General features: G+C 43.4%; 1 protein-coding gene across 2 annotated transcripts in view; it reads right to left on the reverse strand.

The window, feature by feature from the left end:
- The window catches only part of LOC137944424 (aspartokinase 2, chloroplastic-like), a 44,753-nt gene that overhangs the window by 12,658 nt on the left and 8,870 nt on the right, over window positions 1-23,225 (reverse strand). For both annotated transcript variants that reach the window (XM_068790106.1, XM_068790107.1), the window contains exons 5-7: window positions 12,583-12,737; window positions 508-657; window positions 68-163 (exon numbers count right to left, since the gene is read on the reverse strand). In XM_068790106.1, coding sequence (XP_068646207.1) covers window positions 68-163; window positions 508-657; window positions 12,583-12,737 — 401 coding nt within the window. The remainder of the gene's footprint in view (window positions 1-67; window positions 164-507; window positions 658-12,582; window positions 12,738-23,225) is intronic.

Genomic DNA, 23,225 nt, shown 5'->3' on the forward strand with positions numbered 1-23,225 from the left:
TCATTAAGTCGCATGTAAACCATGCAATAAGCATCAACATTTAAGAGTGCCTAGATCCAGATATTACCTGAATTTCAGCCAAGCCCAAGGCTTTACCAATAGTAGTTGCTGTCAGATCACTACCACCCCTACCCAAGGTAGTAACTGCACATGATTTCCAACCCTGCAGTTAATCATAAGAATGATGAACAAGTCAAAATCCAGTATTTTGTTAAAAGCTCATACTTGAATAGTATTTTTTATCAACAGTGAAAAGAAGAATTTATTCAAAAAATAATAATAATAAAGAAAAGAAAAAAATAAAAAAAAGGGGAGACATGCACAAAAACAAATATATACAAAAAAAATAGCAAATACAAATAATAGCTCAGTGCCGCACTAGAATATAACAAGCGGGGGTATCTCCAACAAGACAGTACTGCTGGGATCTCTTGCCCAACTATGTCTTCAATCATTTATACCTTTTAAAATAATAAAGAAAAGAAAGAAACAGTCAGGAGCAGATACCTTTCCAAGATAGCCAGTGACAATAGGAATAGCAGGATCATTTATCCAATCTCCATGTAACCTCTTAGCAACAGCAGGGTATGTAGCCTCTAAGATGTCCGCATTAGTAAAATCATCTGTGGTTATAAAACCTATTTCAAAGGCATCATACTGAAAAAAAAAAAAAAAAAAACACTAATTAGTTTTGCCCTTCAAGTCAACAAAACTAAAACACTTTTGCTTTTTTAATTTATTTTTATTTTATTTTTTTGAAAGAGAGATGATTTTATTAAGAGAAAAGGAAAACAAAAAAACAACTAAGGAAGAGCTCCCCTTACAACAAGAGATAGCAGGGAGGTTCCGAGCTTAGCACCAGAATTTGCTGATTTGGGTACATGAGACCAAGTACAAAAAATAGAAGATACAATTTCTGAAATGTTCAAAAAAATATCCCAATGCCACCATGGGGGGTCCAAAGAGAGAGAGTACTAGCCAATCAGAGTCTCCTTCAATGATGAGTGGCCTACAAAAACGGTTGTGGAAGAGAATAAGGCCATGGAGGAGCTGGAGAGCTCAACAATTGTGTACGAAACACACCGCCATACCCGCAATCCCAAGGTGGGGGTAGAGGGGGGGAGGGGGCTGCCATTTCGTTAGCACAGGCGTTCTAGAAGGGCCAGCCATCATGGCAATCGCACTCCAATTGGTGCGGAGAGGGACATTCAAGAGGTTGTCAAACTCCCTCTGGGTATGGAGCCCAGTAGAAATAAGACCAATGGCAACGCAAATGACTTCCTTAACAGATCTGGATTTTCAATTGAAGAGACGATTATTCCTTTCTCTCTAGAGGCACCATAGAATGAGGGGTGGAAGCCGATAGAAGGAATCTACCAAGTAGGGGGATGCGGTATCCAAAAGATAAGTGACACATTCCGAGCAGGTCACGAGGGAGACAAATTTGGAGACCCAATCTGCCAAGGAGTGATGTCAAAACATGCCAAGCAAAAGGGCGATGGAGGAGAAGATGGCTAATAGTCTCTTCCTGAAGGTTGCTGAAAGGGCATAAAGTGCAAGGGATTACATTCCCACGTCTTCAAAGATTGTCAATAGTGAGAATTTTATTGAGACAGGCACTCCTTAAGAAGAACTTGACTTTATGGGGGGCTATAAGGTGCCAGGCAAAGGCAACAATGTGCTCACTACTGGGACCTGTCCATCCCATAATGTGCCTACAAGCCGAAGACACCGAAAAACTTCCACTAGTTTCAGGTAGCCAAATCATTTTGTCTTGAGCATGAGGTCTAACTTTTACATTGTTGAGATTCTCGATAAGATTACAAGCAGCCAAGGCTTCCTCGTCAAAAAAAAACCTACGGAGAAATAGATTCCAAGAACCATGGTCCCAAGCTTCCGCCACAGTCAAGTTACGATGAGTAGTGAGCCACTGCAGTGATTGAATAGAGATGATAGTAGGACCATTCTCACACCACCAATGAGACCAGAAATCCAAGGTACTGCCATCGCCCACAAAGAAGCAGATTTCTGAGCGGAAAAGAGGGAGTAGGCTGAAAATAGGTCTCCAAATTGGAGATAGGCGCTGTTGTCTGCTGTCAAGAACCCAAAAAGACCCAAAAGACCGAAGCTTTGTAAGAACCATGGGCTTCCAAATAGCAGCAGATACAGAATTAATCTTCCATAACTATTTGATTAACATGGCCTGCCCCATATCCTTGGTATGACGAACACCAAGGCCTCAAAACATCTTAGGCATACGGACATCTTTCCATCCCACTAAGTGGTACTTGAACTCATTGCAAGCTCCTCTCCATAAGAAACTCTTCTTGATGGTATCAATTCAACGACAAATGGAGGCAGGGCAAGGCAGGAATGAGAGGAAATAATTTGGCAAACCTGCAATGCAAGAGTTAAGAAGGGTGACTCCCTGCCTTCTATAGAAGCCTTCCTCACCAGGTGGACAATCGTCTTTCAAGTCGCTCAATGACAGAAGCCCAAAGTTCCTTACGTGGCCTACTATCAATCAAAGGAAGTCTGAGATAGGTAGTGGGGAATATAGCAACAGAGCAACCTAGAATGTCAGCCGTAGTATGAAGTAGATCCAGGTCAATATGGTATCCAAGAATGGTGGTTTTGCTACAATTTATTTTCTGCCCTGATGTGAGCTCAAAGAGGTCAACAAGAGCCTTGAACCACAAGACATGCTTGAGGGTGACCACACCAAAGCATATAGTGTCATTAGCAAATTGCAATAGGGGTATGTCAAATTCCTCATGGCTGGCAATCTCACTAAACCACCCCACTCTTTCTGTTGAATAGACCAGAGAGGATAAGTACTCGACGATGAAGTCAAAGAGAAGAGGGTGTAGTGAATCACCCTGTCTGATGCCCCTAATACCTTTAAATTAACCGCATACAATACCATTAGGGAGAAGGGAGTAGGAAGCAGAAGAGATACAACTGCAAATCCAAAATCTCCATCTTGCTCCAAATCCATACATATCATAATGTCATCAAGGAGAGTCCAATTAACTTAGTCGAAAGTTTTCTCAAGATCAAGCTTGAGAACGACCTAGGGAGTCCTGATCTCTTGAAATAGTCAAGTATCTCGTGGATGGTCATGGCGGAATCCAATGTCTCAGCCACGAACAAAAGCTCATTGACCACGATGAATGACCATAGGAAGGATGAAATTGAGTATGTGAGCGAGAATCCGAGCAATGATCTTGTAGGAGTTAGAAACCAAGCTGATGGGTTGGAAGTCTCTTAGAAGTTCAACATTTGCCTTCTTTGGGATGCGGGCAATGAGAGAGGCTCTCACACTTTTAAAGGTAATACCACCGTTGTAGAAGCTACGAACCATAGAAGAGATATCTTCTTTAATCATTGGCCAGCACTACTTGTAAAATTTTCCATTAAAACCATCCGGACTAGGGGCCCGATCATTGGGGAGACCGAGAACTGCATCTTGAATCTCAATGTCGGACGAAGGAAGCACGAGCAATGCAGCCATGGCAGGGGAGATCGATGGGAAATGCAGGCCAAGAAGCTTGGTCCTTGGATCTTTGCTCTTCGGTAGAATAAAGTTCAGCAATTTGGCAGATAAGGGAGAGCTTCTCAACAATGGCAACACGGCAACAATCCAAGGACCAATCCAAAAGTTTTCTCTACAATACCATACGTTTTCGGGGGAAAACCCACCCATCATAGTTGGTGCCATTAATTCCATTCCACCAATCAGCAATAAGACTATCAAAGGTGTCCAAGGCCTATCCCAAAATGACTAGTCAACTTCGGAAACCTCTTTCTTAACTAATAAACTCAAGATCTTTTGTACTCATTATTGAAGAGCAAATATGGAAGAGTAAGAAGTCTTACAGAGCCACAATTATTATGGAAGGAGGTCTCACAGAAGAGTTCCAGTTTAAAGGTGTTTTAGTTATGTTAGTCTTCTATTTATGTTGAGTTATTTAATTATGCTAAGACTTATCTTTAAGTGTTAGAGTTTGGGTGTAATTGGGACAAGGGTAGTTTAATTGTAATTAGACTCAACTACTTTCCTCTATTATAAATAGGGGTTCATGTACTCTGATTACATCAAATCAATAAAGTTTTTTTCTTTTCCATAAATTCAACATTCATTAATCCGTGTGGGACTATTCCTTAATACTCCCCCTCACGTGTAGGCCCTCTTTTGTGGCTCTACAAGTGGATAGTTTAGGTATAGGCCCTCTTTTTTTGTGGCTCTACAAGTGGATAGTTTAGGTGTAGGCCATCTTTTGTGGCTCTACAAGTGGATAATTTATGTATAGGCCTACAAATGAGTACCTGCTCTGATACCATGTAAATTTAGGTCCAAGGCCCATCCCAAAATGACTAGCCAACTTAGGAAACCTCTTACCCAACTAATAAACTCAAAATCTTTGTACTCACTAATCCATTTGGGACTATCCCTTAACACCCCTCACGTGTAGGCCCTTTTTTTGTAGCTCTACAAGTGGATAATTTTAGGTATCGGCCCTCATATAAGTACCTGCTCTGATACCATGTGAAATTGGGTCCAAGGCTTATCCCAAAATTACTAGTCAACTTAGGAAACCTCTTTCCCAACTAATAAACTCAAGATCTTTGTACTCATTAATCCATTGGGACTATTCCTTAACAAAAGGCTTTATCATTCAGCCATGAATTTTCAAACAGAAAGGGGGTCAGACCCCACTTTCAAAACTTGGTAATTAATTGGATGGGCTAAGCTTGCAACTTCCAATGAAATCCGCAAATTTGTGCATAGAAGAGGTGATAAGATTGGCATGGGGATATTTTTCATTGCAAAATCTGATGGCATTAGAGAAGCCAAGGAAGTTGTCATCCCTGAATGAGATTGAACAATTCCTCCCAAAACAAACTTCTCTCCAATAACAGGTAAGCCCGTAAACCCAGCCAACCTCCACGTGGAACCAGACATAGTATCTTGAACTTTAAGGCTGATAGAATAAGAACCAGCATTGCAATCCAAACCATTGATCACATTAGCATTCCACATCAATAAAATTCCAACCGAATGACCAAAGGCATCAACAGTTTTCCAATCAATATGACCACAACTCCAAAGGTCATGCATAAGGGAATTGGTCATACACTGAATTTTAGTTTCTTGATGGATTATAATCGTAGGATTACAAGAAGAGAGGAGACAATGAATTGTAGCTGTCTTTCTGGGGGAGGCAATTCCACGTACATTTCAAGATACAATGATCATTTTCCTTGATTGTTGGGGACTCCTGAGTTATCTGCATCTCCCGGCGGTGATTCATGGTATACCCCTCCCATTTTTTTGGCCAATTCCATCATTTGTTTCCAAGTAGCATCGAAATATTTATGTCTCTCAGACTGCAGGGCCAAAATTAGACAATGAGCTCAATCATTGGTGGTGGGAGGTAGTTTCCAGGGTCAACAGCAATGGTCTGTGATGCACTACCTTCTCCAGGATTGAGATTTCGGATTGGAGGACGTCATCTCCTCTTTTAAGTTGCTATCAAAGGAGGCAAGGGGTCACCAAGTCGATTCAGTTGAAAGTTGGGCATCGAAAGTGCACTGCAGCGACTGGTAACAGAATTCAATGACTCCGAATCAGACTCCGACTGGTTGCTGCAACAAGAGGCTTGCCGAGTGGGGGAGGAAGGAAGAAAATCCATTCCTAGAATCACATTGTCAGTGGTGGCAATTAGGTGCTCGGTGGCTAAATAGGTGGCGCATTGCTTGGATAGGGGAGGGGAATCGGCTCGAGATCATTATTGCCCAGGTGGTAAGAGATGAAGGTAGGTGTGGTCGACTTATGACAGGTTGACATGGTGGGCCTGTGTGGGACGAGTGGACGGGAAGTGGGTCAATGGGGTCGTAATCATTTTGTGTGTTTGATGGGTCTTGTTGGATGAGTAAAGGTGAAGGAGAGGCTGTCAGACGCACCTTTCACGTGTAAAGGGCTTTGGCATATTGCATGGGTGGGCAGAGGGGGTGAGACAGTTGGTTGCCTGATGCAAGGAGACAGGTTTGCAACTGCAGAAAACGGAGTTGTCAAGATGGTAGGTGCAGGCAGAAGGTTGATCAGAGAGAGGTTTTAAATTTGAAAAGTAAGGTGGGAGGCAATGGAAGCATGTCAGAAATACTGGTTGAGGCAATTAGTGGCGGGTTGAGGCCTGGACTTCGAGTCGACTTGAAAGAGACCACGTGAGTTATTATGGGGCAAACAGGCCAAGTTGCATTGTCCAGCTGCCCGGGGACCATCATCAATCCAAGCAGGCTCCTCAAAGACGCCGAACTCGATTATAGTCCAGAAAATAGCATCCCCTTCGGTGATCATCAAGAAAGAATGACCAAACAAAGGGTTGTTTGGGATGAAGAAAAGTTTGGCAATGTCAAAGTGATGTCTCAATTCAGTGCATTAATCGAATCGAACCGGTTTGCCAAAATTGCTGGCAATGAGCAGAAAAACTGTGTCATCACAGAGTTCCGACGGATGTCCCGGATGGTCAACCATTGTCCCAATGGGTAGTGAGACGAGAGTGGCTCCCAATGATTCTCAACTTGTTGATAGTCCGGTAGCAAGCACTAGATCACTGAGGGATTTGAGTTGAATAACCCACTGACCAGTCGCAAAAGCGAGCAGAAAGGCTGGTACCAGCTAGCAAGATCAGTACCATTCTCCAGCAAATTGCTAGCAATAGCAATAACAGCACAGGCAAGTTTCTCAGAACCAGGTGGAGCAGATGGTGGAGTAGATGGGGGAGCAGGGCAATGGCATGGTAGCTAGGTTGAACATTTCCGGGCCACTCATCAGTGGGTGCGGCAAAATGCAATTGGGCAGGTGGTAGCGATGTGGTCAAAGGTGAGGAAGAGGGATGAGTTGGGGAGGTTTGAAAAGTTTGATGTGAAGAAGCCAGTGTGCGGGCGGATAAGAGAGGTGGAAATGTGAGTGGCAATGGCATTAGTCATGGGTGTGAAGGATACCACGTTCCCATTACCGGAAACAAATGTCGAAGACCAGATCGCGAACCACTATAAAATCCGTTGTAAATCGTGTATACATAAATGTAAATCTCAACATTTAATTTGTGGGGATTTCGAAGATTAATTTTAAATCTTCTCATGGTATCAAAGCAGCCGCGTCGATCCCTTCTGCCTTGACAAGTCTTTCTCCTTCAGGCACAGGCCGGCACAGCTTGACACCACCAACCCCTCAAGCACTGATGGGAACTGCGCCGCTAATGCCCAACCCCTTTCTCTGCAGGCTAATGCCTGTCTCCCGCATCGGCCCTTGGTCCTTGCACCGGCATAGTCATCGCTCTCGCTGCCAGCATCGGTTCGCCAATCCATCCCGACGCGACGGCCACCTGGCGTACCCCTTTCTCCGCCAACTCATCATCATTCTCATGGCTTCCTTCTCTTCCACCGACCTCACCGCTCTCCTCTGATCAGATTGCCTTGCACATTTTCCTTTTGGAAGAACCATATTGCTATATGAGCAACGATTTCATTTTTTTTTCATTTTTTTCAAATCGGTGTCCCACAATTTTTTTTCAGTCCAAGAGCTAAGTTCATTTGGGCCGAGGCTTCGCCAACCCACATACGTGAACCCGGGTCGGTCCGTGGTTCAATCTTGTGCCCAACTCAGTTCACAAAGATATAAAAATAAAATAAAAAATAAAAAATTGCCTCTTTTCAAAGTCTCTGACCAACTCCCTTGTCTCTCCGTCAAGTCCACAACATTGATCTCGAAGGTTCGAAACACGGAGTAGTCGGTATCTCAGGTCAAACCTCAATGTCCATTGAATCCTTTTCTCAAATTCTTCCCTTTCGTACCATAATCCACATGATTACCATTAAACTCTCCTCCACAACCTACCTCCTCTGGAAAAGCCAACTTCTTCCTCTTCTTGAAAGTCAAAACATCCTCTGTTATGTGGATAGAACCCTAGCACCACCACCTCAGTTTGCCACCATGAATTCTACCACCCCTACTGCAGAATATTTGGCATGGAGAGCAATGGATCAAATGGTTCGGACAGCCATTATGTCAACTGAGGCCGCACTCATTTTGTTCAAGGGCGCCGCCCTCCTCAGTGCCAGATATGCCGTCTTGACGGTCACTATGTTGATCGATACAACCAAAATTATGCCCATAGTGAGTCCATTAGCCACATGCTCATCTTGTTGAGGCTTTCACTAGATCATGCTCTCTCAATGGATTTGCACCCTCTGAGTGGTTCTTGGACAGTGGAGCTTCCGCTCATAAGTCCAATAACCTATCCATCCTGGATCAATCCACTCAATACACGGGTAAAGACTTTGTAATTGTGGGGAATGGTGCCTCCTCACCTATCTCACACACTTGTATTATCTCTCCTACCCCAAATATTCAATTGTTAGATATTTTTGTTGTCCCTCATCTCACCAAAAATCTTCTCTCCATCAGTAATTAACATCTGATTTTCCTTTATCCGTTACATTTACAAATAATTTTTCCACTGTTCAAAATCGTCTCACAAGAATGGTGGTGGCAACCAGTAAGAAAGATGGAGGCTTATATGTGCTCGAGCATGGCAACCCTGCCCTTATTTCTGTCCTTAAGAATAAATCTTTACATATTTCTTATGATTTATAGCATGCTCGCCTTGGACATGTAAATCGTTCTATTATTTCTTCTTTACATAAACAAGGACATCTTTATCTTACAACTTCATTGCCCTCTCCATCATTATGTAGTACTTGTCAACTTGCAAAAAATAATCATATGCCATATCCACGTCATGAACATAGGTCGTCGTCTCATATGTTAAATTTTATTCATTGTGACATATGGAGCCCTACACCAGTCAAAACCTATTTAGGATTTGCTTATTATGTTATCTTCATTGATGATTTTTCACGTTTCACCTGGCTTTATCGTTTGAAATTCAAATCCGATTTTTATGATGTTTTTACAAAACTTCGAAAATTTGTGGAAAATAAATATTCTGCCCATATAAAAAATTTCAAAGTGATGGTTGGGGCGAATTTACAAGAACTTGCTTCCAAACTTATCTTCATACCTTTGGTATTTACCATCAACTTTATTGTCCATATACCCCTGCCCAAAATGCACGTGTTGAACGCAAACATCGTCATGTGACTCATACTAGTCTGGCACTTCTTTTTCACTCCCATCTCTCTCCTCGTTTCTGGGTTGAAGCCTTCAGCTTACATCATCAGCCGTTTGCCCACATCACTTCTTGGAGGTAAATCATTGTTTGAACTTTTATATGGTTCCTTTCCAAACTATGAAAATTTTCTTTGCTTTGGTTGTCGAGTTTATCCTTGCTCACACAATTATATGTCTAATAAATTTTCACCTCGCAGTATTCCCCACATTTTTTGGGTTACACTTCGTTGCCTTGATCCCATCACCTCTCGGATCTACATCACTCGCCATGTTCAATTTGATGAACAAATTTTTTCTTTCATCAAAACATCTCAGGCTCAACCCCCTTCCTCTCCAATTTTCTAACTTTCTGGAACTTAATCTTCTCCATAAAGAACCCCCCCTCCCTCCTCTACTCATCATTCTCCGCCCATTACTGTATCTAGATTTACCCCATGTGCTATTTGTACCGATCCGGTCAATGAGTTCATGCAGGCCACTGATTCTTTTGCAAGTTCCTCCTCGCTTCCCTAGGCTTTCAGTCCAAAACCTACTAAGACATGAATCACTCCTCATGCTCATGTTTCTACACTGTCATTGGGTTCTCATCCTATGATTACACGAGCTAAAGTTGGTATTTTCAAAACTCGCCATCCAACCAACCTCGGTATCGTGGGATCCTCTGGACTCCTCTCCGCTCTCCTTGTCTCTTCTGTGACTATAGGATTCAAATCTGCCACTAAGAATTCTACTTGGCTTGCTGTCATGGATGAAGAAGTTCAAGCTCTGCAAAATAATCGAACCTGGATTTTAGTCCCTCGACTTGCCAACACCAACATTGTGGGCTCCAAATGGGTGTTTCAGACCAAATATCTCCCTAATTGATCCATTGAACATCTCAAAGCATGCCTCGTTACCAAAGGCTGCACTTAGGTACCTAGTCTTGACTACACTGACACCTTTAGTTCTGTTGTAAAGGCTACCATTGTCCGAGGTGTACTCCCTCTTGTTGTGACCAACAAATGGCATCTTCACCAACTTGACATCAAGAATGTGTTCCTCAAAGGCACTCTCACTGAAAAATGCACGGGATATCCTGACTTGAGCTCAGTTACTTGATAGCAAGCATGTCCATACACCTATGGTCATTTCCCAACATCTGTCAGTGGATGGTTCTCTATTTTCGGATCTCACTCTTTACAAGTCTCTCATTGGCAAACTTCAATACTTGACCATCACATGCCCTGATATTGCCCATGCAATCAACTAGCCAATTCTTGCATGCTCCCACTGAAGATTATTTTCTTGTTATTAAGTGTATACTTCGCTATGTCAAAAGCACCACTCACTTTGGCCTTAGCTTTCGCCCATCTACTACTCCTAGTGCTCTAGTTGCTTTCTCTGATGCTAACTGGTAGGTTGTCCTGACGCTCGTCGCTCTACCTCTGGTTACTCCATTTATCTTGGAGACAATTTGATTTCATAGAGTGCTAAAAAACAGCCTACGGTATCACGTTCCAGCTGTGAATCTGAATATCGTGCTCTTGCGAACACTGCAACTGAACTTATTTGGCTTACGCATCTCCTTTGAGATCTACATGTTCCTATTCCTCAGTAACCTCTTCTCTTATGTGACAACAAAAGTGCAATCTTCCTGAGCTCCAATCCAATTTCTCACAAGCAAGCCAAGCATGTTGAATTAGATTATCATTTTCTTCGAGAACTAGTTGTTGTTGACATGCTTCACACGCAGCATGTGCCATCTCACCTGTAGGTAGCCGAGATTTTCACCAAAAGTATTTCACACCCTCTTTTTTATTTTTTCGCTTCAAGCTTCACGTCAGTTCCAATCCGACACTCAGCTTGCGGGGGGGGGGGGGGGGGGGGCACTGAAGACCCATTCCCTTTACTGGAAATAGAGGCCGAAGACCATATCATGGTTGTAAAATCCGTTGTAAATCATGTATAAATAAATGTAAATCTCACCTTTTCATTTGTGCTGAATTTGAAGATTAATTTTAAATCTTCTTAGTGGGTTGTGGAGGTGAAGGGTTTCGAAGTTGCCATAGACAGTGAGTGAAGCAATCCCAGCCAAAGTTTGATCCAGCGAGTTTCAGGATGTATATGCCGAGGCCATTGCAGTGTGACCACACTTCTGTACAATACGGCATTCCATGTTTGCTTCTCCTCTCGAAGACAAGAAAGGTGAATTGTATCGATCGGACCCAAAATTATTTTGTTTGAATAGAGCCAGAGAGGCAGTCCGTAGTGATGGCTTCAAATTGCTGGATAAAAGAATCACAGGCAGTTAGGGGGATGGAGATGAAATATCTCTTATCTCCATTTCACACATATACCTGAAGACAGGGGTTGGAACAGAAGTTACATTTCGAGATGGTGAGTATGGTGCTCCTGTAATCAAACCGAAAGTCCTCCGAGGTGGCCATCTCAAGGATGGTGCGAAAAGAACACCTTGTGGTTTTTCGATGAATAGTAACCCAGTCTTCATCGCCTTCTCCAACATCCTCATCAATGGTCCTTGGATTGTCGTTCCGTTTGTTTCACTGATTTGCATTCTTCATTCGTCCAAATGAGTGTCGCTGATTCCAAACCTCAAGAGTTTGGGTGCTCAGATCCCTCCAAATCTCCATCTTCAGAATCACATCCAAGCTCAGTGGTGTCCCTACAGCTATCAGCAGCAAATCGCCGAGAGCCACCTTGTCTCCGGCCAGTCTCCACCCACCGTTCCGTACTTCATCCATGTTCACTCAGGTGATCAAGAGCACAGTCGTGTTCCTGACCAGCAATTTTTGCAGTGATCCAAAGGATCACCGACTCTCACTCGCTCTCCGTCCATCTTCTTCCTTTATTCTTTTCCTTTTTGAATGTTGAGGAGGACAGACACGCAGACAACACCCCTTTCTCCCGGTGAGACTTGCACCCCAAGACCTCACACTAGAAACTGCCCCTTGATAATTGAGCCAAAGGCCCAATCCACAACTAAATAGTGTTTCAATGAGCTAAGCAACAGCAGAGGTATAATTATCAAATATGCACTATGTAATAAGAGAAAGTTTGTTGACATAAAATTTGCATCAGGACACTAGATTTGTCCAAGGATAATATTTGATTTAGCAAAGCTTCTAACATGACTTCATGCAACAACCTGAACTATCTGACTTAGATGAGACAGCAGAAGACTTCCACAAGCTACATAAGTGGTTTTTACAACAGGCAGGCTTTTCAAGTTTCTAATTCTACCCTATGGTTACCATAGAGAGATAACTTGGACAAATCAAACTTAACAAATATAACCACAACTTCTCTTTTTCCATGATAAACATCTAGCTCCTACTAGTATACCTTAAGTTTGAAACATTAACGGTGTGGTCAATGAAACTTACCTGGCGTGCTTTAGCACCAATCTTATTCAGATATGCAGCAAAAATCCTTGTGGACATGCACTCCCCGAATGAAACTAGATAATCCTTTGTACGGAGTGTGAGCTCCTTCATCATAGCTATTCCCTTCAAAAGCTGTTCCAATTCCTCCAGATGTGCTATTTTAAATATCATTTATTAAAATGTAGAAACCATCAGTTTCAATGCAACATCCTCCATGATAGAAAGAAATGGAAGAGAGACTAAATGAGAACACGATCAACTTTTACACTTTATAAAAGAACAATTTGTGACAGAGACCGAAATGTTGGGATAGGTAAATGAAGAAACCAAAACTTTCATATGGCAACATACCCACTTGAAATTTTCTTTTTTGTAGTCGTAAATTACTCTGAAAAGTTAAAACTAGTAACAACTTAAAACATGTGACATTGCAATCCAGAAACAAAATTTTGCAAAGCAGTACATAATGCCAAGGCAAGCTCACTATGAATGACCCTATCATATACTAAAGAATCCAAGCCCTGACCACTATAGTTACGATGTCCTTTAGACCGATATGGTTCAAACAGTACCTTTAAAACATAAATGCCCATGCCGAAGCAATTAGGGTGTTAGTCCAAGGTTTCATGATGTTGCTCCTCTAGTTTTGATGATAAAGTTTTGATGATAACAAAACAATAGTTTGAAAGAGTTACTAACGGTTTCAATGAGTACGATTAGACACAGTTCTTGCAGCCAACGTAAGACCTCTAAGTGCCAATGTTGAAAAATCGTATTGTTGATGAAAAATATGTGATTTGGGGAGAAAATAGAAAAGGAAAAAAAGTTTTGGAAGAGGAGCAGCTTTGCTGTCTTAGGATCCGAGCCAGAAAGGCTCGTCCAGCATCTTTATAATCAGGGTTTAAGTGAAAACTTACAAAAGGACAAAAATGTTCCTCAATACTCAAAATTATATATCTCCTAAAATACATGTCTAAATTGAATCAAAATTTAACTAAAGATAAAATAAGACATTCTATATTGCCATACTATAAGAGAAAAATGTAATGTGAAAAATATGGAAAATGACCAAAATACCCCTGAACTTGTATTTTAACTCTCCCCCTCATGCTGGAGAGTCTATATCAAACAATCACAGTTTGTCACTAAAGGATACATGTTCACGTCTTCCCAAAGGCTTGTAAATATATTTCCCAACCAGTCTGAAGACTTTACAAAAAGAGTTACCACCTTCCCCTACATAACTACATCTCTAATGAAATGGTAGTCAACCTCTATATGTCTCATTCTCTCATAGAATACAGGGTTGCTGGCAATAAAAATGGTTGTCTGGTTATTACAATTCATAATCATAGGGTCAGGTAACTTAAAACCAAACTCAAGAAGCACAAACTTAATCCACATAAGCTCACTAACTGTATGAACCATTGCTCGATACTCGGCCTTTGCACTGGACCTAGCCACAACTGTTTGTTTCTTACTTTTCCGACTTACCAAGTTGTCTCCAACAAAACAACAATAGCTTGACATAGAACGTCTATCCATCTTACACCCAGCATAATCGGCACCAAAATACCCAAGTACATCAACTTTCTCATTCTGAGTATACAAAAGACCCTTTCAAGGTGCACTCTTCAAGTGCTTCAAAATCCTCTAAGCAGCTTCTTAATGAACTTTTTGAGGATTTTCCATGAACCGGCTCACAACTCACACAACAAATGAGATATCCGGCATGGTAACTGTAGCATAGATCAGTTTACCTACTAACCGTCAGTATTGGGTTTTATCCTTAAGTGTAAGACCCTGGGTGTCATGTAGATTATGATTAACTTCCATGGGGTGTCTATGGGTTTAGCACCTAATAAATCATACTCCTGTAACATATCCAATATATATATTTTCTCTGAGACAAAACAATATCTCGCTTGCTACAAGCGACTTCAATGCCAATGAAGTACTTGAGAGAGCCCAAATCCTTTGTCTGAAAATGTGTGGCAAGATATTGTTTAACTTCTATAATACCATCAAGATCATCACCATATAACATAATGTCATCTACATAGACAACTAAAACCACCACATAAGTCTTCCTTTAAGTAGGAACATAGAATGACCACAATGGCTCCTATAGCAAACTGTATTAACACATCAATAAACTTTTCAAACCAGGCCCGTGGACTCAGTTTAAGACCATAAATAACAAATTTGAAATGTCTAAGACCGCACCCATGCGCGAGACCACGAGCGTGACTGAGCGAGAGGGTGGCCCCGCTTGCCACCAGCCCCGGCCCCCCACCTGCCGGCCGTCGCAGCACCAGCACGCCGTCATCATCTCTGACGACAGCCACCGGCGCTCCAAGCTTGTGCTTCGAGCCTCTCCAAGTAGCAGAAGAGTCGTCGTCCCTTCCAGCAACGGCCAAAACTCTGGCCAAAGACTAGGAGACCATAGAAATGCCTCTGGCGAGCAACAGAAGACATCAACGGAGCCCAGGGATGCGGAATGGACTGCACTCTCCTTGCGACAACGGAAACAGCAACTTTTTCAATTTTCCTATAGGAAAAATCGAGTTACAGTGGAGAGGGTCAACCAAAGCTTGGGAACTATCATCCGGATTAGTTCGGTGAGTGGGACGAAGCTCTCTTTCGTCTGTGTCTCCACAACAGCAATATCTGCCTTCGTCCAACAGTTCCAGCGTTGTATGAAAGACGGATCGAGGAAATCTTGCAAGCTCTGATTTGGGAGCTCGATTTTTACTTTCTCTGAAGTTGCCAAGACTATAGAATCACCCAGCGTCGTGGGAGCTCGATCCTTGCTCAACTCTTCATCCCGAAGAGCATCAACTCCGGCTTCGACTGGAAAGAGCTAGTAGAAGCTCTTCGATTCCGGCGAGAATTCAGGCAACCACTGGCAGAAGTAATCTAGCATTCCCCCCTCCTTCCGGATGATAACAGCGGCCCTCGCCCTCAAAACCCACCCCCCTTCAGACATCCTAGGGATCACGAAATGGCTTCCTTCGACGTCATCCAGTCAATTTGGGCAATAGGTGACCATAACAAGCTTGCCAATGCAGCTATGGCAGCCTTTGGTCTTCACTAGCATCAGGGAGGAATTTGGGTCCATCATTTCTTCGGAACCACTCACAAAGCATTTCCATCGACTTGATGAGGCCCGAGTTCTCATCAACCCGCTCCGACACTGCGATGGAGTGCACTTTAGACGTGTCTTGATCGATAGAGCTCGATTCAGGGTTCGAATTGACATTGGAGTAATGTCTGACTTCCGACATGTGGAGTAGTTTGGGTCCATCATTGCTTCGGAATCACTCACAAAGCATTGCCATCGACTTGATGAGGCCCCAGTTCTCATCAACCCGCTCTGACACTGCGATGGAGTGCACTTCAGATATGTCTTGATCGATAAAGCTCGATTTTGGGTCCGAATTGACATTGGAGTTATGTCTGACTTCCGACATGTGGAGTACCCCACTATCGAGGAGCCATCTGGAGATACTACCCCACAGACTGGCAGCGCTTTGAGAGCACTGCGTACTAGCTTCACTCCTCCCATGGAAGTGTGGTCCTCCCCTTGCAGCCCTGGCACAAGCCGTGCTGCCACCCCACCCCTCCAATCTCGCTTGTCCTCTTGCCCGCCACGTTTACCACTCCCATCTCCCGCCCCAAGAAAAGACCCCTCACCACATACAACCTCCCCCAGAAATTAACCCTTCTGACCAACTTCTTGTCAATCCCCAGTTACAGCCTACCGACACTCACCCTGTCTTTACTCCAAAGCCTTGCGCCTACTATTCCCACATTTGGAGGCCGTCGTGTGTCCATTGGATACGCCCTCCTTTCCTTTAAAACCAGCCTCCTCCCAATGATTTCACCCCAGAAATCATGAACTCTCTCCCCACCCCGTCCCCTTAATCTAACATTCGGACACTGAGTCTAAGACTAGCAAGCAAGTCCCCCCAAGGCCATCGTCAAAATCCCGCCCAACCCCCCATAGCTACATACCAACGGAGGAATAGAGGCCAACTGCGGCAACTGCTTAAAGGGGAACCCAGTGCTCAAGCTCATTTCCCTCGAGATCTAGAGACCGGCCTTTTCGTTTTCCTAGAGCCAGGTGAACGATCCCAGTGTTTCGTAGAGACACTTCAATTCGAGCAGCACAAGTACGACCCGAAAACCTAGGCATAGATCGTGGAGTTAGCAGTGATTTGGAACTGTCTTCACGGGGCCTCTTCCTGAGGACAGTCACTCCATGGAAAAGTCGAAGAAAAAACAAAATGATCAATGATTGTGCTCTCGTGGAATGTTCGTGGAATTGGCTCACCACAGCACCGTGTGTCTATTCGAAGCCTTCTCACCTCTACTAAATCAAGTAGTGTCATGCTTCAAGAGACTAAGGTGGCTTCCCTCCCACTCGGCTTTGTTCGTGATATTGGCCTCTGAGAGAGCCCAGTTGGATCACTGTGGATGTTGTTGGCTCGGTGGGAGGCATTCTTCTTATATGGGACACGGGCATCATTGAGGTGATTGATAGCTTTCGGGGAAGCTATTCGCATGGCGTTAAGTTGCGAGATAAGTGCTCAGAGAACATTTGGTGTCTCGTGGGGGTCTATGGGCCTACCAGACATAGCAAGAGACACCTCTTCTAGGATGATCTTCTGTCGATCTGCCAGAGATGGCCTGTCCCTTTGTTACTCGTTGGAGACTTCAATGTGACTTGATTCTGCCAAGAGAAGTCTCCGCCGTCTAGGAGGATCACTACCTCCATGAGGCTCTTTGCTGACTTCATTGAATGTTAGGAGCTCGATGAAATTGCTCTGTCTGGGAAGACCTTCACTTGATCAAACAGTAGGCAGCCCCCAGTGCTATCAAAGCTTGACAGATTTCTCGCCAAGAAGGATTGGTTGCAGATCTATAACTATGTTACTGGCAAAGTGTTTAGCCGGGCAGTTTCGGATCACTGCCGATCATGATGGACACTCACTTCGGCAGCTAGGACCACCCGCCATTTAGATTCAACAATGCTTGGATTAATGACCCCTTGTTTGATTCTTAGGTCCAGTCCTTTTGGAGGAGGATTGTTGCTGTCAGCCCGAGCGGGTGGTCCCTCCCGGTGAAACTCAAGCTTCTCAAGTCCCTTTTGCACTCCTGAGCCCTTGAGCGTCAATCTTCCTGTTCAGCGAAGAAAGTCCACCCTTGTTGAGGTGGTTATCATTGACACTGATGAGGAGTCTAGAAGTCTAACCTCTGCTGAATCGGCTCAGCGTTATGCTCTCCAGGGGCAACTGCAAGCCTTTGTTCATTGCGATCTTGTACATTGGAAACAGAGGGCCCGGTTCAAGTGGCTTCAGAGGGAGATGCCAACACTAAATTTTTTCATGTCGTAGCCACTACCAAGAGAAGAACCAATCATATCACTTCGCTCTATATCAATGGTGAGATTACCTCGAACATAGCCCTTATTTCTAACAATTTCATGATATTGTTTGCAGATCTCTACACTGAAGGTCAGTCAGTTCGACCCTTCTTTCAGTGGGTTAATCTTATGGTTATTCCTATTACAGCCACCAATCTCATTGAGCTCCCTTTCTCTAGCCGAGAAATTGAGAAATTAGCTGGATCGTGCTCCAGACCCGAACGAATTCAATGGTGAATTCTACCGTCACTGCTGACCCCTCATCGGTGAACATATAGCCCATATGGTTCACTCGTTCTACCACCGTGGCATTGCTTTCAAGAGTATAGGGGCTTCGTTCATCGCCCTTATTTCCAAAAAAGACGGGGCAGAGCTTCCTTCAAAATTTCAGCCTATCAACCTCACCACCAGCACTTATAAAATAATTGCGCCTTACGATTGTTATCCATCAGGGGGAGAGTGCCTTCATCAAAGGGAGGAACAACCTAGATTCAGCTATGGGCTTGTCAAGAGCTTCTTCATCATTTCAAGATCTTGAAGCTTCCCATATTTGTTCTCAAGCTAGATTTTGAAAAGGCATTTGATAGAGTCAATTGGAAGTTTTCCTTAAGGGGAGAGAAATTTTAGACTCCACAAAGGTTGCGCATGAGCTTATGGACCACTTTAGACGTAACCAGGACCCGAGAATTGCCCTTAAGCTTGATCTTGAAAAAGCTTTTGACAGAGTTAATTGGATCCTGCTTGACGAGACAATGAAAAAAATGGGATTTGGAGAACAATGGCGATTTTGGATCAAAAGCTGTGTGGGTTCAGCTTCCTACTCCCCCATCCTCAACGGTTCGGTCTATGGATACTTTAAAGGAACCAGGGGTATTAAACAAGGGGACCCTCTTTCCCCACACCTATTTAACATAGTAGCAAAATTCCTGTCTACTATGTTCTATTCAGCAATCGATCTTGGATAGCTATCCCCAACAAGCCCCCACCAGGCTTTTAATATTCCGATTCTGCAGTACACGAATGATACTATTATTTTTGGAATCGGTGATATGGACAGTGTAAGAAGGATAAAAGCAGTATTGGGGCTTTTTAAATAGCATCTGGGCAGAAAGTTAATTGGGGGAAAACCTCTCTCATAGGATTTAATGTGGACCATGAGAATCTTGTAGAGATGGCAAATTTATTTGGTTGATCTACAACTACTCTTCCAGCAAAGTATCTTGGCCTCCCTCTCTTCCATGGGCGTATTTCACAAAGTTTATGGAACCCGATGGTTCAAAAAATTCAGTCTCGGTTAGCAACTTAGAAGGGGCGACTCCTCAGCAAGGCAGGCAGGCTGATCCTCCTTAACTCATGTATTGTTGGCATCCCAAACTATGCTTTATCCTTTATGCCTTGACCCTCTTCGGTATGCAAAGCCATGGATAAAATGAAAAGAAGATTCCTCTGGAGAGGATCAAGTGACTCCTTTAAATACCACCTGGTTAGATGGGAAGAAGTATGTCTGCCTAAGAGATTGCGTGGACTAGGGATTCGGAAATCAAAAGAAATGAACAAAGTTTTGCTCCTTAAGTAGATATGGAAGTTCAACACAGATTCTTCAAACCTTTGGAAGGATATGGTTCGTACCAAGCTGGGTTGGAACTCTTCATGGTGGATGTCCGAGGGAAATCAGAGAGGGTTATCCTCAATAAGGAGATATCTTTATTTGCTTCTTCAGGATTTCTCCTTAGCTTGTAGATTTTTTGTTGGCAACAGAAGGTCTCTTAAATTCTGGGACGATTGGTGGACAGGGCAAGAACCTTTGAGGAACTCCTTCAAAAATCTCTTCCTTCTTTCCACACAAAGGCAGATATCAGTAGCCGATGGTTTTGAGGAGGGTGGTTTGAGCCTTCACCCCCGAAGGGGTCTTTCTGATGTGGAGGCTATGGAAGCAAGCTGTTTATTGGATTCTTTGAATCATGTCAGAATCAGGCCTTCTAATGCAGACAAGCTCATTTGGTGGCCTGACAAAAGCAGTAAATTCTCAGTTTCATCTGCATATAGACACATTAATGGTTGGGACTCAATGCAAAGTGAGCATGATATCTACTTTGTTTGGCGTCTTTGTGCCCCTCCAAAGAATAAATTCTTCATGTGGAGAGCTTGCTACAGTAAGATCCCTACGGCAAATGTGCTTCGAAGAAGGGGTCACCCTTCTATAGACCCGTTATGTCCTTTTTGCAACATTGAAGCCGAATCCACCAGCCATACTCTGCTATTGTGTCAGTTCTCTTGGAATGTGTGGACCTCTATCTTATGCGAGTTGGGGTTGTAATTCTGTATATCTGCGGATCTGATCTGTTTTAGCAAGTCGATCATTGGTTATCCCCTTCCTAGACTCGGTAAAATGATGCTCTCAGCCTGTGCCAGTTTTTTGCCGTGTGGGCTTTGGAACGAACGTAATAGAAGGCGATTCGCTGCTAAATTTGAAATTGAGGCAAGAATAGTGAAAAAAGTGACGGGTCAAATTTCCACCTAGCTTTTGACAAAGAAGCCTTTCTGCCCTTTCAAAGGCACCTCCATTCGTGATAGTTGGAGCAACCTGCAACGATACATTTTGGGACCAAGGTTCAAGTTATGAAATGAGTGGGCTCCCCCAGAGCTTGGGTACCTATTCAGCAGTCGATCTTGGATGGCTACCCCCAACAAGCCCTCACCAGGCTTTTAATATTCCGATTCTGCAGTACACGGATGATACTATTATTTTTGGAATCGGTAATATGGACAGTGCAAGAAGGATAAAAGCATTATTGGGGCTTTTTTAAATAGCATCTGGGCAGAAAGTTAATTGGGGGAAAACCTCTCTCATAGGATTTAATGTGGACCATGAGAATCTTGTAGAGATAGCAAATTTATTTGGTTGATCTACAACTACTCTTCCAGCAAAGTATCTTGGCCTCCCTCTCTTCCATGGGCGTATTTCACAAAGTTTATGGAACCCGGTGGTTGAAAAAATTGAGTCTCGGTTAGCTACTTGGAATGGGCGACTCCTCAGCAAGGCAGGCAGGCTGATCCTCCTTAACTCATGTATTGTTGGCATCCCAAACTATGTTGTATCCTTTATGCCTTGCCCCTCTTTGGTATGCAAAGCCATGGATAAAATGAAAAGAAGATTCCTCTGGAGAGGATCAAGTGACTCCTTTAAATACCACCTGGTTAGATGGGAAGAAGTATGTCTGCCTAAGAGATTGGCTGGACTAGGGATTCGAAAATCAAAAGAAATGAACAAAGTTTTGCTCCTTAAGTGGATATGGAAGTTCAACACAGATTCTTCAAACCTTTGGAAGGATATGGTTCGTACCAAGCTGGGTTGGAACTCTTCATGGTGGATGTCCGGGTGAAATCAGAGAGGGTTATCCTCAATATGGAGATCTCTTTATTTGCTTCTTCAGGATTTCTCCTCAGCTTGTAGATTTTTTGTTGGCAGCGGAAGGTCTCTTAAATAATGGGACGATTGGTGGACAGGGCAGGAACCTTTGAGGAACAGCAATCTCTTCCTTCTTTCCACACAAAGGCAGATATCAGTAGCCGATGCTTTTGAGGAGGGTGGTTTGAGCCTTCACCCCCGAAGGGGTCTTTCTGATGTGGAGGCTATGGAAGCAAGTTGTTTATTGGATTCCTTGAATCGTGTCAGAATGAGGCCTTCTAATGCAGACAAGCTCATTCGGTGGCCTGACAAAAGCGGTAAATTCTCAGTTTCATCTGCATACGGACACATTAATGGTTGGGACTCAACGCAAAGTGAGCATGATATCTACTTTGTTTGGCGTCTCTGTGCCCCTCCAAAGATTAAATTCTTCATGTGGAGCGCTTGCTAAAGTAAGATCCCTACGGCAGATGTGCTTCGAAGAAGGGGTCACCCTTCTATAGACCCGCTATGTCCTTTTTGCAACATTGAAGCCGAATCCACCAGCCATACTCTGCTATTGTGCCAGTTCTCTTGGAATGTGTGGACCTCTATCTTATGCAAGTTGGGGTTGCAATTCTGTATATCTGCGGATCTGATCTGTTTTAGCAAGTCGATCATTGGCTATCCCCTTCCTGGACTCGGTAAAATGATGCTCTCAGCCTGTGCCAGTTTTTTGCCGTGGGGGCTTTGGAACGAACGTAATAGAAGCGATTCGATGATAAATTTGAAACTGAGGCAAGAATAGTGAAAAAAGTGACGGGTCAAATTTCCACCTAGCTTTTGACAAAGAAGCCTTTCTGCCCTTTCAAAAGGCACCTCCATTCGTGATAGTTGGAGCAACCTGCAAGGATGCATTTTGGGACCAAGGTTCAAGTTATGAAATGAGTGGGCTCCCTCGGAGCTTGGGTACCTATTCAGCAGTCGATCTTGGATGGCTACCCCCAACAAGCCCCCACCAGGCTTTTAATATTCTGATTCTGCAGTACGCGGATGATACTATTATTTTTGGAATCGGTGATATGGACAGTGCAAGAAGGATAAAAGCAGTATTGGGGCTTTTTTAAATAGCATCTGGGTAGAAAGTTAATTGGGGGAAAACCTCTCTCATAGAATTTAATGTGGACCATGAGAATCTTGTAGAGATGTCAAATTTATTTGGTTGCTCTACAACTACTCTTCCAGCAAAGTATCTTGGCTTCCCTCTCTTCCATGGGCGTATTTCACAAAGTTTATGGAACCCGGTGGTTGAAAAAATTGAGTCACGGTTAGCAACTTGGAATGGGCGACTCCTCAGCAAGGCAGGCAGGCCGATCCTCCTTAACTCATGTATTGTTGGCATCCCAAACTATGTTTTATCCTTTATGCCTTGCCCCTCTTCGCTATGCAAAGCCATGGATAAAATGAAAAGAAGATTCCTCTGGAGAGGATCAAGTGACTCCTTTAAATACCACCTGGTTAGATGGGAAGAAGTATGTCTGCCTAAGAGATTGGCTGGACTAGGGATTCGGAAATCAAAAGAAATGAACAAAGTTGTGCTCCTTAAGTGGATATGGAAGTTCAACACAGATTCTTCAAACCTTTGGAAAGATATGGTTCATACCAAGCTGGGTTGGAACTCTTCATGGTGGATGTCCGGGGGAAATTAGAGAAGGTTATCCTCAATATGGAGATCTCTTTATTTGCTTCTTCAGGATTTCTCCTCAGCTTGTAGATTTTTTGTTGGCAGCGGAAGGTCTCTTAAATTATGGGACGATTGGTGGACAG

This window comes from Aristolochia californica, unplaced genomic scaffold (genome assembly GCF_029961685.1).
Source record: "Aristolochia californica isolate CCGP_79_NKW_82.1479 unplaced genomic scaffold, dmAriCali1.0.hap1 SCAF_11, whole genome shotgun sequence".
NCBI classification, from domain to species: domain Eukaryota; kingdom Viridiplantae; phylum Streptophyta; class Magnoliopsida; order Piperales; family Aristolochiaceae; genus Aristolochia; species Aristolochia californica.